The following is an 18,265-nucleotide window of genomic DNA, read 5'->3' as shown; positions in this document are numbered from 1 at the left end:
TGTCGCCCGGTCCAGAGTACAACCACATCGGGTGGTCACACGACTAGAGAGGCTGGATACGCTGAGCGAGGAACACCTCCAGCAAGTCCAGGCCAGTGACACCATCATTAATGAGCTGGACCACTCGGTCCACTAACATCCTCGTCTCCATGGTCTCAGCGGCAATAACCTTCAGTGGAGCAGGTGTTTGTACACGGTCAAATGAAAAAGGAGGAAGACCGGTCGACTGACCTGGAGTCGCCACGTCCTGGCAATAGAACCAGGTCGATTGCCAACCCCTGACGGATTCAGGGAGGATCACAGCAGGGAAAGCACTCCTATTCCTCTTTTGGATACCTAAGCCCCCGCACATTTGGATAACATGGGTTTTCGAGTCACTCGACTTCGCCTTTTTAACCGACTGGGAACGAATGGTGAAGATATGTTTGAAGAGACCCCAGTGCGGTCGACACCCTAAGAAGTTCTCGCACATCGACAAGAACGCGGCTAGATACGTGATGGTATTGGGGGAAAAGTGATGGAGCTGTGCCCCGAAAAAGTTCAAAAACCCTGGGAAGAAAGGGTGTGGAGGAAGCGAGAAGCCCCGGTCGACATGAGTGGCGAGCAAGACACACTCACCCGGTCGAGGTTGCGGCTCCGTCTCTCCCTTCGGCAGCCTCGCCGCCCCACTGCAATCAGCCCGGTATCCTCCAGCTTGGTCAGATCCTCCTGCCGGATCGAAGACCGGATCCAATCACCTTGGATCCAGCCCGGCGGCAGCCCCGAGCGCGATGACGATCCGCTGCTTGGTTTCTTGCCCTACGCCGCTCCCTTCGCCTTCTTGGCATGCTCTAGCACCACCGTCTTGTCCTTCACAATGGTGGGAAAGCGGTGGTGTCGGAGGCAGAGGCGCTTGGCACGGCAGAGGAGCAGAGAAGAAAGAAGAAGAGGCAGGCATGCACAGTGCAAGCACCTCGGCCCCGTCGCCTTATAAAGGTTCACTTCCGAGTGACTGACGCGTGGGGCAGGGCAATTCCGTCAAATCCTGCTACAGTTGCGCGCAGCGAACGTGGCGAAAAAGGTGGTGCGATAATCGAGGCGTCACTGCTTATCCAGGTCCCCCTTTTTTTGGCGCCCTCCTACCCGCGCGCACCCCCGAAATTTCGTATCCCGTGGAATCCGGGATTCCCCGTGGGCAATCGCGCTCGAGATCTCACGCTCCCACACGACACTCGACGCATGAGGCCGCCAGTTCAATCGATAACTTTCTGAATGGATCAAGGCAACCGAGTCGACTCCGCAGTATCAACGCAGGCGTTCAGTCTAGCAGGAAACACTCACGGAGACACAAAACACAAGACAGGTCCAACGTTGTCTTACTTCCCTCTGACACCTTAATCCATTCAGGGGCTACTGACGAGGATACAGACCCGGGGTAGGGTCATAGGCTCGGCCTATACGTCCTACCCAAGTTCACTATCCTGGAGGATGGAAAGACCAAGAGTCAACAGAAGAGCACCAGTCTCATACGTCGAGTGCAATCCACTAGACGGTCACTCCACTCTACGGTCGTTACCTATCGTCACTCGACTATAAGGAAGGTCACTCAACCATATCGAAGATCAGTAGTCGGAAGAGTACGCAACGGCCAGATATTTACTCCATAGTCTTCATAGGCATTAAGAGTACTTCATGCTGGCGTTACCAGTAACGCCCCTCACTTTATGTACATTAGTTCCCTTGTAATGGAGTGGGGTGGGGGTCCTGGCGCACTCTATATAACCCACCCCCCTCCTCTGGCACAAGGGTTCGCACCCTCTGTAATTCAACACACATAATCCAATCGACCGCCTCCGGGCACCGAGACGTAGGGCTGTTACTTCCTCCGAGAAGGGCCTGAACTCGTAAACCTCGTGTGTACATCTTCGCCATAGCTAGGATCTTGCCTCTCCATTCCTACCCCCCTTTCTACTGTCAGACTTAGAACCACGACAACAAGGGCTAACACAATCTTGATAGAAATAACAATAAGAAGGAAATTAGAAAAGTCCCATAATAAAATGGTGAGAACCCTTCCTCGAATAAGACCGGTAAAACCTCCGACACTGTAAACGCAATAGAAGAAGCATGTGAACTCCGTTTTCGATGAACTCGAGCTTGTCAAGAAGATAACCATAAGCTCCAAGAACCAAGAAATATGATGCAAGCATGCAATGGTTTGAGCTCTCTATGAATGATACGATCAAGCTACTCACTTGAGAGCCCCCCTTGATAGTACGGCAATCGATCCTATAACCCGGTCTCCTAACTATCGCCATGAGACCGGTAAAATAGAGAACCTATCAAGGGCAAACCTTTGCCTTGCACGAAGTCCACTTGAGCTAGATGATGATGATCTTGACTCCCTCAAGTTGGATAACCTTTCATACTCCACTATGGGTGAGTCACTCTTCGGCACACCTTCACAACTCCATTGTCACCACAATGGATGGCAAGATACAAGCATGATTTCTTCGTGATGCTCCACTCAAACTTGCACAACACAACCTTGATTTGATGTCATCCTCCATGGGTTGTATGTGATCTTCCTCTTGACGCAAGCCCATGGAAGCAAACTTAACCCCACATAGAACTCTCACAAAGACCATGGGTTAGTACACAAAGCGCAGTGGACAATGCTTATCAAACCCTAAGTCCATAGAGAATGTCATCAATTACCAAAACCACACATGGGGGCACCGCATGTCCTTTCACCGGCGCACCCGCAGCGCCGACAACGTCATCAACGATGGCGGGCGTGCCTCCTCCTGGGCTCCTCCCCGCCTCGTTAAGCCGAAGACAGAGTCAGGGCTCACCGCCGTGAAGATGGAGCCGGGGCTCACCACGTGAAGATGGAGCCGGGCCTCGAGGTCGACGATGACATGGCCATGAAGTGGGCGCGCGAAGATTGAGCGCAGCTGGAGATGAAGCGCCAGTGCCACGCCCTGGAGGAGATTGCCGCGCGCTGCCGTGGGCGCGGCGAAGGGGGCATCATCGTGCTTGAAGATAGAGATGACGACATGCCGCCACCGGTCCGCCTGGGCGACCCCGGGCAGGGGTCCAGCAGCGTGAAGAAGGAGAAGGACGACGGCAGCGGCGGCGACGACGGCGACGACAGTGACTACGCCGCGTTCAGCGAGTTCTTCGGCCTGTAGTCGCAGCGCTTTATTTTTTTAGTAAATTTCGTGTTTTCCATGTAAAAAAATGTTGAACGGAAGTCGGCACACTGGATTTCGAAGCAAGCAGCGGGATGCTCACCCGAGGGTAAACTGGTCAGTACGGACGGAGACCTCTGCAAATCAACCCGACCAGCATGTCAGGCTCCGGTTGCATTATTTTTAGCTCTACTGCCTCCGCTGCCCTAGCCCTAGCCCTGCCGTCGACCACTCCGGCCACGACAGCCACCGCCTAGCCCTCCTGTCGCTGGCCACTCCGGTCACGGCGGCCACCACACCACCCTCGTCATTTCTCCACTTCGGTGGCGATGGCCATCGCAATCATGTCTCTTTCTGATCTTCGTTTTGAGCGAGGACATGCCTTCGAGGACCGTATCCGCTCTTTCCTCAACCTGCTGATCAACTTCACGGCGGAGACTGGTCAGAGGGAATTTTTTCTGGTGGCTGAGTTTACTCGTTCAAAGATTCGTCTCACAGAGGAATTGGTAGGTACCATTCTTCTTTCTTGCTTCGGTGGTCGAGCTTCTTTGTTCAAGGTCTTCAAGCTGAGCGAGCATATTTTCAAGTTCTCTGTCTCTTCGATCAATGTGGGCTTTGCGATCTATAATGGAGGAAATGTTTCTTTGCCTGAACTCAATCTTGGTTTCCTCCTTTGGGGTTCAAATGGTCCTAAATTTCGTCACCTTGCTGATCCCGATCAAGAAAATGGGTGGACCTTAGTCTCGAGATCAAGAAATGTGAATTCTTTTGCTAATGCAGTTTTTGCATCAAGATTTTTCAACCATGCTCAAATTCAGCCTCAGAATCATAGATCTCGCCCCGCCCAATCCACGGTAGCAGTTACTACAGTCTTTGATCGGCTTTAATTTCCAGTTTCGGGCAATAATGAGGCAGGCAATAATGAGGCGAGTAATCAGTGAATTCAAACTGGCCCATCAGTTGCTGCGGGATCTTTGGTGGCCCATTCTTTGGGTGAGGCCCGACCCAACCTTTTCTGTGTTCGTTGTTTGCTAAAGGGCCATGAGAGATCGGGCTGCAAGAATAAAATCCGCTGCCATAATTGCAAAAGGTGGGGCCATGTCGCCAGTGACTGCCGCTCGGGCTTCTGCTCCCTCACTTGGTCAAATCACTTGACTGCCTCAGTATCTGCTACTGCCGCTGCAGCCCCCGTTAATGGTGCGATTCCAGTGCCTCAATCAAGGAACGCTATCGATTGCCCCGGTAATCAAGATCCCAGTATTATTCCTCCACCGGCCAACTCTCCTGCTACAGAACCTCATCTTGCTTGCTCCTCCCCTCTTCCACCTCCACCGCTGCTGACCATCAGAAGGCTTCTGCAATCTTCAGTGCAGGAGGGAGAGCTTGCTCCGCGTGCTATGGCCAACTTCCCGTTTGATCTGACACCGTTTCTTCCTCCGCATCATCAAGCAACCCAAGTGGAAGGGAGACCTCCTAGAGTGAGGGTAATTTCTAACCCTGCTCTGCCTTGGCATGAAGATTGGGTTATAGCAACCATTGTTCCTATGCCCAACCAGCTGGTTCATTTCCCTAATGTGCGCCAAATTCTTGGTGAGTTTATTACTCAGGTTAAACACCTAGGGTTTCATGAGATCTGCCAGAGCCCTTTCGGACAAGCCTATGTTAGATTAAGATCTCCTTTTGACCGTGATGCTTTGGTTCTGCAAAGCCCTCATGTGCATGGTGATGTTCATATTATATTTCAGAGGCATAATCAAGGCCTTAACTGGAGAAATCTCGAGTTGAATAGAGATACCTGGATGTTGTTGGTCAGTTTCCCATTTGATAAGAGAGAAATGCATGAGCTAGCTAATTCTGTTAGAAGTTTTGGTAAGCTGCTGCTGTGGGACAGAGCTAGAAGCACTCAAGCAGCTCTAATGGTCAAGATTAGAGTGGAACTCATGAGTGATGTTCCCATAAGTATTGTTGTGGGTGAATCTGATAATCCCAATGCTGAATCTTGGACTGTTCCAATTGTAATTATCCAGCAAGAGCCATTGGGTGGGGGCCCTCCTGATGAAGATCCAGTTCCAGTCGATGGTAATCCTCATCCTCAACCTGTCAAAAAAAATTGACCCCAATCAGCTCAATCATTTCCTTGGGCCTATTCAGCAACACCAGGCTCAAGATGTGATGGGTGGTGATCCTCAGAATTTCCATCACCAAGCTATGCTGCATGATGCAGATGATGTCAATCATGATGAGGAAGATGAGGAGCTTCCTGGTTGGGGACATTGGGCAATGCCAGCAGAAAATGATGATTCATTGGCCAGGAGTTGGAAGATGGAGAGTTCATGGAGCTTGCTGATTTGTTTCAGCCATTGGAGGAGGAGCAACAAATGAATCTGCCTGATATGGACATGAACAGTGAATTAACTCTCTCTGTTGGATCCAATGGAGTAGACATTGACATGATAAATGGCCATGCACAGCTAAATTTGGAGGGAAATGAGATTTTGAAGTTATTGGGCCAGGCCCAAGTTGGTATTCCAGACCTCAATCTGGCCTTGGGGCACATGCCAGCTTTGCCACATGAAGACTTTCAGCCTCTTGCACAGCAGGCTATTGCTCAGCCTGTTGTTGCTTTGCATGCTCTTGTTGAACCTGCCTCCATTGCCCCCTAGATTTCATAAACCTGCTGCCTCGTGTGGGAGCAAATGATAAGTTTGATCTGGATTTAAATCAAGTGCTACCTCAGTCTCCACATGCTGATCTTCATCTTCAAGATCGAGTTTTTTCTCCAAGGGTAAACAAGGAGCTCACAGTGGACATGCAACTGGTGGATGAGGAGGGATCTTTTTTCAACCTTAATCTTGCTGAAGGGGATGATCCTGTTATACAGCTAGCCTCACCTTCTGAAATTCTGGCTGCTATGCTCAAAGAAGATGATTAGGACTCCTATGTTGATGAGGAAATTGAAATTCTTGACAGTTCTTCAGATGTTTCTTCCAAACCAGATTCAGCCTCAGAAAGTATTAATGTCACTTGCTCCTCATCTTCAACTAGTTCAACACCACCAGGCTTTAATATCAAAGTAAAGTACTTAGCTAATTTTGTCCCTGCTGGCTCCACTTCAGATTCTGACAATCATGAGGTGGCTTCTTACTCTCCTTGGGAGCAACATTTCTCTGTCAGCACAAAAGGCTGCTCTACTGTCAAGGTACCCTTTGGTTGGGTGGATTTCATTTGCTCTATTTTGTTAACTCCTGAGAAATTTGATTGGGAAAGAGGGTTCTTGCAATCCACTATGTGGCATATCATCTGTGAAGAATTTCTGCAATCCCAACATCTTGTTTTCTTCATTCCTACTACTTGTCCTGTAACTGTGGCCCTCTCATGCTCTCAATTGCAGAACACTGGCCTGAAGGAAGTCCAACCTCCAACTGTGACTGAAGATGCAAGTTTCTGCAGTCCTGCTGCTGCCAAAGGGAAAAGAAAAGACAGAGTGCCACTAGTTGAATCTGAGGTAAGAAGAAGTGAAAGATTGCAGCATTTAAATAAGGGCTATAGAAAGAAAACTTGTCATGACAAGAACTATATGGCCTGCACTGCTAAACCTCCTATCTGCAACTCCAAAGTAATTAAAAACCTTAATTCCTCTTACTTCAAGGTGGACCCAAAAGTCTGCACTGAAGAGAACATCCTACAGAAGAAGTCCAAAAAAGAAGGAAAGCCACCAGCAGGAAAGGAGTGAAGATGATGAGCTCAAGGAGGGTTGACCTAGTAGTAGGTCCATTTTTGGCAATGTTTAGAAATCTGCACAAAAGTCCTTTGTTCCTGGTCACTTTTGTAATGAACCCCTCTATGCACTATTGGATTGTCAGAGATGCTACCTGTTCTGGGACTATTTCAATGTTGATTGTCTGCTTTGCTTTGAGTTTCTTGAACAGTGTTCCTTTGTCTATAGACCTGAGTTTGCTTAATCTGAAATGAATAAATCCTGGAACATCTTGAATTGGAATGTGAGAGGAATTAACTCAAGTGATAAGTGGCTAGCTATTTCAAATAAGATTGATGAGGCACAATATTCAGTCATTTGTTTGCAAGAGACCAAAAGAGAGGTCTTTGACAGTGCTTATATAAAAGCAAATTGCCCCAAAAGAATTAATAAATTTTATTATCTGCCTTCTGTGGGAGCATCTAGGGGACTGTTGGTGGCTTGGAATGATAATATGTTTCAGGGAGAGTGCCTGTTCAAAAATGATTTCTCCATCTCCATTAGATTTATTTAAGTTCATACTGGAGATTCTTGGATCCTAACAAATATTTATGGGCCTTGTGATACTGAAGGGAGGCACAACTTTCTGGAGTGGTTCAGAAACATCCAGATGCCTGTTGAAACTGATTGGATCATCACAGGAGATTTCAATTATATTAGGTATCCCTCTAACAGGAATGTTGGCACTGGTGACTTTAATAGTATGATGGATTTCAATGCTGCAATTAGTCAGCTGGCTCTAGTTGAGATTCCTTTGAAGGGTCGAAGTTTTACTTGGAGCAATATGCAGCAAGTTCCACTGTTGGAGAAAATTGACTGGGTGTTCACCTCTGAAAATTGGTCTTCCAACTATCCCAACACTATGGCCATTCCTATGACAAAACCTATTTCTGATCATTGTCCTTTTGTCATAAAAATTGGTACAAGCATTCCTAAAGCTCAAGTCTTCATATTTGAAAACTTTTGGCTTCAGCATCATGATTTTAAAGATGTTGTCCAATCTAATTGGCAACAGCCCATTCTGACAAGTGACAGTGCTAAGCTCATCACTGCAAAATTCAAAAGGCTCAGAAAGGATTGAAAATTTGGAGTAAAAGCCTATCCAACCTAGCTAACAGCATCCATGCCACAAATAATGTCATCTTCATGTGGGATCTTTTTGAGGAATATAGAGTGCTTGCAGATATTGAACAGAATGGCAGGGATATGCTAAAAGAACATTTCCTAAAACTGATGTCTTTTCAAAGGATTTATTGGAAACAAAGAGCAACAATTAAATGGGTCAAATTTGGTGATGAAAACTCTAAATTCTTTCAAGCTAAGGCAACCATCAAATTCAGACATAACTACATTCAATGTTTATACAATGATCAAGGTGTAGAAATGATAGAATATCATGAAAAAGCTGCAATTCTCTGGAATGCTTTTAAAGAAAGACTGGGCCAGACTGGAGAGATTTCAGACCCATTAAATCTGATCAATCTCATCACCAGGGTTGAAGACTTACAAGATCTAGATGCCCCCTTCACCAAGTAAGAGATTGACTCAGTTATCAAACACCTGCCTTCTAACAAAGCACCTGGACCTGATGGTTTTAATGGTGATTTTATTAAGGCTTGTTGGAATATAATTGCTCTTGATTTCTACAAGATGATTGCAGATTTCTTTCATGGGAGAATTTCACTTCAGAGTATCAAAGCCTCTTTTATCACCTTGATACCAAAGAAGGACAATCCAGTGACAGCCAATGACTTCAGACCAATTTCTCTTCTCAACTGCACTATCAAGATCATTACCAAACTCTTTGGCCAATAGATGACAGACTGTGATTCTCAAGATTGTGCACACTAATCAATATGGCTTCATAAAGAGTAGAACTATACATGACTGTCTGGGATGGGCTTCTGAATATCTTCATCAATGTCACCAATCTAAACAACCTATTGTTCTCCTCAAACTGGACTTTGAGAAAGCTTTTGATCTGCTTAACCATCAAGCCATTCTTGCTATTCTGAGAGCTAGAGGTTTTGGAAGTAGATGGATCAATTGGATCACAATGTTGCTCTCCTCAGGAACTTCCTCTGTTCAACTCAATGGAGTGCCAGGGAAACTCTTTCACTGCAAACAGGAGTCAGACAAGGGGATCATGTTTCTCCTTTGCTCTTTGTGCTTGCAGCTGATCTTCTCCAATCAATGCTCAATGAGGCCATGCACCAAAACTTAATTCAGGCACCCATTAGTAGTCAAGCTTGCCCTGATTTTCCTGTGATCCAATATGCTAATGATACAATCCTAGTACTGCCTGCTGATGCCTGACAACTTGCTCAAGTCAAAAACCTCATTCTTCATTACACTGTTTTTACTGGACTTAAGGTTAATTATGAGAAATCTTTCATGGTGCCAATCAATGTTCCTGAAACTCAACTCCAAACCCTACTCAATATTATGGGGTGTCAACAAGGTCATTTCCCATTCACTTGTCTGGGCCTTCCACTTGGAACTTCTAAGCCAAAAATTGAAGACTATAGTCCAATGCTGCAAAAAATTGCAAGAAGACTCTCTGGTTGTTCTACCATGCTGTCATATGATGGAAGATTATTGCTCATCAAATCTGTTTTTGCATCATTGCCAATCTTCTTTATGTGTACCTTGGCTCTTCCTATGGGTGTGATTGAGCAGATTAATAAGTACTTGAGAAACTTTCTCTGGAGAAAATTTGGCATGGAAGATAGAGGAACAACACTCATTGCTTGGTCAAAGGTTTGCTTACCAAAAAAGCAAGATGGTCTTAGTATTTTTTATATTGCTCTCCACAATAAGGCTCTCCTCATGAAAAAACTCCTCAAATTTATGAACAAAGAAGATGTGCCTTGGATTAAGCTAATCTGGGAGAAGTATTACCATTCAGACACACCAGCAGGAAATGTTGTGGGATCTTTCTGGTGGAAATCACACATCAGTCTCCTAGACAAGTTTAAGAAGATTTGCAAATGCACAATTGGCAATGGACAAACTGTTCTTTTTTGGAAAGATACCTGGAAGGAACACAACCAGCAATCTATCCTTCCACATCTCCACTCCTTTGCTTTGAATGATGAGCAGTCAATTCAAGCTTTTTCGGGGGAGCATGATTGGACTGATAATTTCCACCTTCCTCTCTCTTTGGAAGCATATGAGGAATTCACTCAACTCCAAGCTCTAGCGCCCACTTTATTCCCAAATAGAGAGGATAAGTGGACTTTCATTGGGGATACCGGCAAGACATCTGCAATCCAAATTTATAACCTTCTTTTGGAACCTCATGATGAGCATCCTTTCTTCAGTCTTATTTGGAGAAGCTCTAGTAGACTAAAGCACAAAATCTTCTTCTGGTTAGTGGCCCATTGCAGAATCAACACTAGAGCTCTCCTTCTCAGAAAAGGTATGCATCTGGATGACATTCATTGTCCTAACTGCAATCAACAAGCAGAAGAAACAACTATGCATTTGCTATGGGACTGTAACTTCACACAAGAATGTTGGAATTCCTTGCTTCCACCTAGGAAAAGAGGTACATCAGTGTATGAGGATACCATTCTGGCTTCAACTCTCTTACCAAAGCAATTTGCAATTGAGATCATCATTTTGGGTTGCTGGAATATATGGCTACAGAGAAATAGCAAGATCTTCTAAGCAATTCCACAGTCCATTCAGTCCTGGAGATTTTACCTTACACAAGATCTCAAACTTCTGAAACACAAGATAAAGAGAAAATTTGAAGCTCGGCTGGATCAGTGGATAGCACATCACCTGTAATCATGAGTTCCATACCTAGAGCAGGCATTGGCTAGATCCCTTGATGCTTTCCCTCAGTTGGGGAGGTTGTAACATACATGTACTATATTTATTTTTAATATATTTACCGTAGAACAATTGTTCTACGGTGTTGGGTCAAAAAAAATGTTGAACGCCAAAGTTTATGGCCTGTTCGCTGAAACTTTGTCATGTTTGTCGAATTTTAGCGGATTTTTCTTTTCAAAACAGTTTTAAAAAGGGTGTCCTGAGGCGACATTGGGGCGGCGGGTGGAAATCTGATCGCCCTCAGGCCGATTTTTAGAGTTGGGACGCCCCAGGGGCGATTTTAAGAGCACCTGGCAGGCCAACGGCTCGAGTTGCTCTTAAGGCAAGCCGGAGGAGGAGAGAACGCAACAGATTAACGAGATGTTCGCGGTGATGGGGCAGCTAGAGGAGGCATTTGCCCAGTGCTCAGACGGGAAGGCCATTTTCACCGGCGACTCCATCGGCTACCTCGACATCGCGGTTGGATGCAATCTGCTCTTGCTCGAGGTGCTACGCAGTATGTATGGCGTGGAGTTCGTCGACACTCGGAGGACTCCGCTCTTGACAGCGTGGGCGAAGCGGTTCGGGGAAACCGATGCGGCGAGGGAGGTGGTGCCCGACGTGCACATCGCCGTGGAGTACGCCAAGAAGCGTCGAGCTTGTTGGGCTGCTGCCGCGGCTACAAAGTGACATGATTCAGATCAGATCAGTCCAAGTACTACTGACTAAAAATTATCTCAAGTCCATAGCATGTTGCTCCAACAATAAAGAAGACAAATCATGGATACACCATCTTAAACATGGTGTTGAACTTACCTCACGGGGTTATCCCAACAGTCGCTGATTTAGTTATTGATCCTAGTAGTAGTCTAAATACGCAACGAAGTGACATTTTTTCAGTGTTGTGCTTTCTGAATACTTATGATTTAATTTTCTGAGTACTACTCCCTCGGTTCGAAATTAGTTGACGCTCAAACGGATGTATCTAACATTAACTGTGTCCGCGTCCGTGTCGCCTCCACCCAGGCGACTCGAGCGTTCCCAACAGCCGCCATCCACCACCCATCTCCGACCTCCCCCTCCCGCCGCCGCCGCCCGCGGTCGCCGCCGGACAAAGCTTGTGCGTGGACTACAAGGATCCACTTCCATGGCGGCGGCGAGGATCTTCCTCATCGTTGTGGCGGCGGATCTGGCTCTTCGACAGCGGCGGTTCAGGCGGCGTAGTCTCTTTGAGGCACCGGCAAGGGAGGGCGGGATCCGGCGTTCTATGGCTGGGACTCCGTGGCTGCTGCACCCTCGCTCCAGGATGGGCTTGGGCGGGCCTATGGAGTGACGGTGATGTGGTTGGCGGTGTGGCAGTCGCAGTTGCTTCATACTGCGCGGTTGCGTGGCGGTGGCGGTAGTCGGCCAGGGGGCGGAGAGTCCTGCCTGTCAGGCGTGGTGGCAGCGAGTCTCGCGGCCTCTGGGCATCGTGGAGGTGCCGGCGGCGGCGTGTGCTCAGCCTGATGGCGTCGGCCGTGCACGGGAGTTGGATTCCTTCAAACAGATCTGGGTGAAAACTTCCTTTCGACTATTGCCAAGGCCGGCGGTGGCGGTGCTATCTGCATCGTTTCCTTCTTGAAAGCATCATCATGGAGAAGTTCAAGGCCACTCTGCTACCTCCGGAGAAAACCCTAGATCGGATGATCGGAAGATGATGGCGCTCTGGTGTCGTTCCCCCCTTGGGGGCGTCATTCTTGGAGGTACACACGTAGTCGAGGGACCAGAGGAAGGATTCTTTGGTGGAGCGGTGCGTCATCTCATTCATTGATGGCGGCGCATCTCGGCAGCATGGCCCCGTGGTGACTCGGCGTCCGATGCGCGGAGATGGACTCGCGCAGGAGGGTGACGCGGTCTGGCGTCGTGGTGGCGTCGACGGCAGCTAGACCGGGCAAGGTAGATGCAGCAGTGCAGCTCTGAAGATGGATTGGTGGCAGGTGGCTGCGGCGGCCTCATACCCGGCAGGCGTCCTGGTTGAGGAGTGCGCCGGACCGGTGAGTGCCACATACCCGGCAGGCGTCCTGGATGGGACCTCAGGTCTTAGATGTTAGGTTTGGCTATAAGGTCTGTTTGGTATTAGGCCCATACTATCAATATCCCTTCATCATTTGGATAGGAGTAGCGATAGATGTTGCATAGATGGTGGCTTTAGTCTTACTATTGTTTTACTCCCTCCGTTCCAAAATAAGTGACTCAAGTTTGAACTAAATTTAGTACAAAGTTAGTACAAACTTGAGTCACTTATTTTGGGACGGAGGGAGTACTTTGTAAGGTCTTGTGTGAACATTTAATATTGTGGCTGCATGCATCATCCAGATGCAGAGGCCGGGGGTCTTCCTCCTTTAAAAAAAAACTAATTCCAGAGTAGGGAAGTACAACATAAGTTATTAATTTATCAAGTTTTAAAAAATACACAATTGATACGATTAATAATTGAAGTTGCCACGATGTTCACTTTCACGAAACAGACTCTCATCCCGTCTTATAAGTAAATCACAACTCAAAGCACACAGACAACAGATACAAGGTAGTAAGGTATCTCTCTTAACAGAGCAAATTCAGTGATAGCCGGATAACAAAAATCACGATGAAAAAGGCAAAAGCGAAAAAGCAAAAACTACTATGTTGCCAAAAGATACATAGGAGATAGGAGTGCCTGAAGAAACAACGCGACACGCCCTAGGATGCCTAAACTCTACGATAGCGCTGTCAGAAAGGAAGACGACACGAAGCATCGCCGCTATCGAGTCCGAGACATACAAGTGTTTTCATCCGGAACCCTGGCATCAAAAGAAGAACCACAACAACATCCTCAAGATGAGAGTGCCACCCGCGGGTGACGCCTTTGTTGGCGCCAAAGTGCGGAGCTTTTGCTCGGTGGCTCACTCATACCACCACAAGGCACCTCGGCCACCTGCGGCGAGTGCAGACCTCCAGAACTGTATATGGGCATTGGCACCACCAATGGAGGAGGACGAGCCCAAGCTTCCTATCAATAAACCCCTCGCCGCCCACACGACCAAAGGGTTGTTCGTGCTGGTGGTGGCGCTGGTAGTGGTTGGTCAAGTTAGTTTTGTTAAGTGGAGCTTCATTGTATTTTAGTTAGTTATTTTTTTATACATTTTCGAAGACTGTAAGGAAGAGAGAGAGAGAGAGAGAGAGAGAGAGAGAGAGAGAGAGAGATCACGAAGAAATATAGACAAGGGAGCAAGACTGGTTTGTAGTGCACGAGCTAGGCATTTGGTGGCCAAATTTAGGATTTTAAGGTTGCTAGACAAAAAAATGCTTCCTCCCCGCTTTATAAATAAAGCAACCATCAAAAGCACAAGGTTCAATAAATGTTCACACTATACACGCACACCAAAGTAATAGACAACAAAAAAACTGCAATAGAGGGTTCTGTTGAGGGCACAACATAACAAGCTCTAACAAAAAAAAAGTCTAAACATTAATTATTCAGTAAGGAATAAAATGTGAAGTTGTTTATGGATATTAGGAGAAAAGGGATATTACTGGAACAAATACCGGGCACACGTGTGGATTCATGCCTTGATGGATGGTCGTGCCTGCAAGCGTGCAATGCATATTTCGCTTTGTTTATGGATGTGCTTATTTTCTTTCAGAGTAAAATGACTACGCGTATACTACGACAATGATGAAAAGTAGATGTGAGATCTTTATAAAACTACGCTTGGACGTGCGGGGAATGTATCTGGTGCACCAAGGTTATTGGTGCTACCGTTGCACCGGACCCGTTGCATATTCAAAAATATTTTAAAAACTCTGGAAAAAATTAGTGTATCGATACAACATCAATGTATGTTGTCACAAAAATTCAAATAAAAATTCAAAACAATGCTCAAGATACAAAAATGACAAATTTAATTTTAATGTGCTAATGGGCCAAAACCAAAGCCCAACTTGTGTCATGTACTATTTAGTGTCAAATTTGTTATTTTTTTTATCTCAAGCAATGTTTCAAATATTTATTTCAATTTTTGTGACAATGTACATTCATGTTGTGTCAATGCACTAAATTTTTTCTGGGTTTTTTCGAACATTTTTTAATGTGCAACGGGCGACCAATGCACCGGTAGCACAAATTGCCCCGGTGCACCAGATACATCCCCTGGACGTGTGATGTTAGAAAATGCAAGCGAGATAAGCTCAAATACTCTTGATATCGACTGCTTGTATGATTGTTCACTCTTTAAATATAAATATTTTTTTTAATTTGGTTTATACGGTTAACCGTCCTATTTTTTGATATATACCATAAAATCCGAAATTCAAAAGGGTAACGAAATTTCATACCATACCGGAAACCAGAAACCGTAAAATTGGTTTAATTCTGTTTATTTTCGGTGCGGTTTTTCTGTTTGATTTTAAAATGCAGAGTGATGTGGAATGTAGATGATGTCCCCGCAAAATATAAGTGGATGTTATATACTGTCGGTAGTCTTGACACGTATTACATGAAAAAAAAATGTGTCGTGTCGCACGTGCCCTATTCATTTTGATCTAAACCATTGATTCTTGAGACAGCTAACGTGACTTTGTCAAGGATCAGTGCACATCCATCCATCCCAGATTTTTTTACGAAATATTAGCATTTCGCCACACGATTCAACGGTCAGATTTTTCTCTTTTGTCTTAGAAAAATGTGTGCTCGCCAAACGCTCTTGTGATTGGTTCCCGCCTCGCGCGCGAATTATTGCCCGGAGCGCTACGTGCACGTTGGACGACAGCTCGAGAGGCGCATATCTCTTTGATGATCCGATGCGTGCAGCACGGTACCTACCAGCTGTTCGGGAAAAAAAAACACGGTACCTACCGGCGCTTTTCTCCTACACTAGTTTTTTTCCAACAACAAAAATTGTGGGAGGCAAGCTTTGTGCTACTCCATATCACCAATGACTAATCTGCAGTTGGCACATCAATTAGCTCCAAATTGAGCTGATCACCAAACATATAAAACACTCCAAATTAACAGACCTGATCACCAAACATATAAAACACTCCAAATTAACCGACCTGATTGCAGCGCTGAACTCCCCGAACTCCGAAATGTTCACTCGTTTATAACCAGTCGTCTTCAAGTCCAAGGCCTCAGCATCCAAGATCCCATCACCAGCACATCCCAAGAACTCAGAGATCCAGGAGCTGAGCCACGGTTTGTCAATGGCAGCGGCGGCAGGAGGAGACGAGGTGAAGCTGCTAGGCGTGTGGGACAGCCCGTTCGTGAACAGGGTGCAGATCGTGCTGAACCTGAAGGGGATCAGCTACGAGTACGTCGAGGAAGACCTCCACAGCAAGGGCGAGCTCCTCCTCGCCTCCAACCCGGTCCACAAGAAGGTGCCCGTCCTCATCCACAACGGCAAGCCCATCCCGGAGTCGCAGGTCATCGTGCAGTACATCGACGAGGCCTGGCGCGGCACCGGCCCGAGCCTCCTCCCCGCCGACCCGCACGAGCGCGCCACTTCCCGGTTCTGGGCCGCCTACGTCGACGACAAGGCAAGTATTACACGACGCATCGCCGTCTCTTCACCGCCCGCTCTTTCTTTGCTCGGTTCCTGTGCGGAAGTAATTAAGCTCGAATCGACGGATGTGCTGCAGGTTGGGTCACCGTGGTTCACCATCCTGTTCGCCCGCAAGACCGAGGAGAAGATGGAGGCGGCAGTGCGGGCCATCTCGGCGATGGAGACGCTGGAAGGCGCGTTCGGGGAATGCTCCGGGGGGAAGCCGTTCTTCGGCGGCGACGGCATCGGGTTCGTCGACGTTGTGCTCGGCAGCTACCTGGGCTGGTTCGTGGTGATCGAGAAGATGATCGGGGTCAAGCTCATGGACGCGGCGAGGACGCTGGCGCTGGCCGCGTGGGCTGAGCGGTTCAGGATGGCGGATGCGGTAAAGGGTGTCTTGCCTGAAGATGTCGATAAAGTGCTCGAGTTTTTGCAGATGTTCCTTGATGGCATGTACAATGCATAGCCTCAAGGTGATGCCTCGCATGCCATGTAGGATCGGATATGACGTAAAGTAGGTTTGTATAGGGAAGCAGAATCCTCTTCAGGAGGCGGGTGCTTGAAGAGAAAAAACGTGATCCGATGACAAAAGTTGAAAATGTTGGAGTGAAAAATAGAGATGCATGTGTACTGGAGTCTTTATTTTTTATTTCTTAATGAGGCCCACTAGTGATAGCTTACATTGGAGAGGAAAAATGAATGTAGGTGCTTCAAATTATTTTTTGTCATGAGGCATATGTATACATATGCCACCATTGTACATGCCCTGATTGGGTGCGTGGAGACGCTATCGGCGGTTTGGACTTTCGATTATTATTTTTCAAAAGAAAAATTGGATTTTCGAGTTGTTTCTTTTCAAATGTGGGGTTGTAATGGGTCATCATTTATTTCAGGGCCAACAAAAAGGATTTAATAAAAGATGGCCCCAAATTAATTTTTAAACAATTCTCGCTGTAGTTGTCAGGCCTCTTTCAATACACAAATGCTTAGATGAGGTGCTAACAGGTTCTCTAAAAAAAGATGAGGTGCTAACACAATAAAGTAAAATCTTTAACAACAGGCTTAAAGTATGGCCTCCTAAAGAATTCTACTACTCCCCCCTTCATGGTTTAGAAGGCGCACTTCAGTTTTCATGCATTTTTAGAATAAAATAAGATTAAGGCGTGTGGTCAATTAATACTGAGTTAATTAGACAATTTTGAGGCGCGTAGGTTGCATCTGTAACGCCCCGGATTCGATGCGCCAGGTGTCTGCCAGTTATTCGCCATCATTGCCATGTAATTTGCTTGCGTGTTGCATTTTATCATGTCATCATGTGCATTGCATTGCATACGTGCTCGTCTTATGCATCCGATCATTTTCTCCGTTGTCCGTTTTACAATCCGGCACTCCTATGTCCTCCGGCGTTTCCCTTTTGTCTCCTGTTGTGAGCGGGTGTTAAACTTTCTTGGAATGGCCCGAGGTTTGGCAAGCGGCCTTGGTATAGCACCGGTAGACCGTCTATCAAGTTTTGTGCCATTTGGAGGTCGTTTGATCTCCAACGGTTAACCGCCTAGCCCGCAAAGCCCTTTTCGTCTTGCAGCCCAACACCCCTCCAAAGTGGCCCAAAACCCATCCTAACCCCTACATGCTCTCGGTCGTTCAATCACGATCGTGTGGGCCAAAACCGTGTCTCATTTGGTGTCTCCTAGCTCCCTTTACCTATATATTAACCCTCCCCCGTCCAAATCGCAGTCCAAACCCTAAAAGTCGCCCTCCGTCACCACCGGACGCGTCCACCCCGCGCCGGACACGTCCGCGCCCGCGCCTGCAGCCAATCGTGGCTTGCCACGTGGTCCTCCGCCGCCAGCCGCCGCCGCCGGCCCGCGGGGCCCAGTCCAGGCTCGCTCGGGCCCGCGCGCGTCGCCCGCGCCCCGCATCACCGCCCGTCGCCTTCGGCCTCCTCCGTCGCCCGGCCG

At 47.1% G+C, this 18,265-nt stretch overlaps 1 protein-coding gene across 1 annotated transcript; it reads left to right on the top strand.

Annotated features, from left to right (window-relative positions):
- Positions 1-15,698: 15,698 nt before the first annotated feature.
- Positions 15,699-17,022, top strand: LOC123091330 (probable glutathione S-transferase GSTU6). The gene is made up of 2 exons (XM_044512818.1): positions 15,699-16,302; positions 16,405-17,022. The coding sequence occupies exons 1-2, from the start codon at positions 15,970-15,972 to the stop codon at positions 16,771-16,773; spliced, it is 702 nt and encodes a 233-aa protein (XP_044368753.1). The 5' UTR covers positions 15,699-15,969; the 3' UTR covers positions 16,774-17,022.
- The last annotated feature ends 1,243 nt before the right edge of the window (positions 17,023-18,265 follow it).

Source organism: Triticum aestivum, chromosome 1B (genome assembly GCF_018294505.1).
Source record: "Triticum aestivum cultivar Chinese Spring chromosome 1B, IWGSC CS RefSeq v2.1, whole genome shotgun sequence".
In the NCBI taxonomy this organism is placed as follows: domain Eukaryota; kingdom Viridiplantae; phylum Streptophyta; class Magnoliopsida; order Poales; family Poaceae; genus Triticum; species Triticum aestivum.
This window is presented reverse-complemented; position numbering and strand designations above follow the sequence as displayed.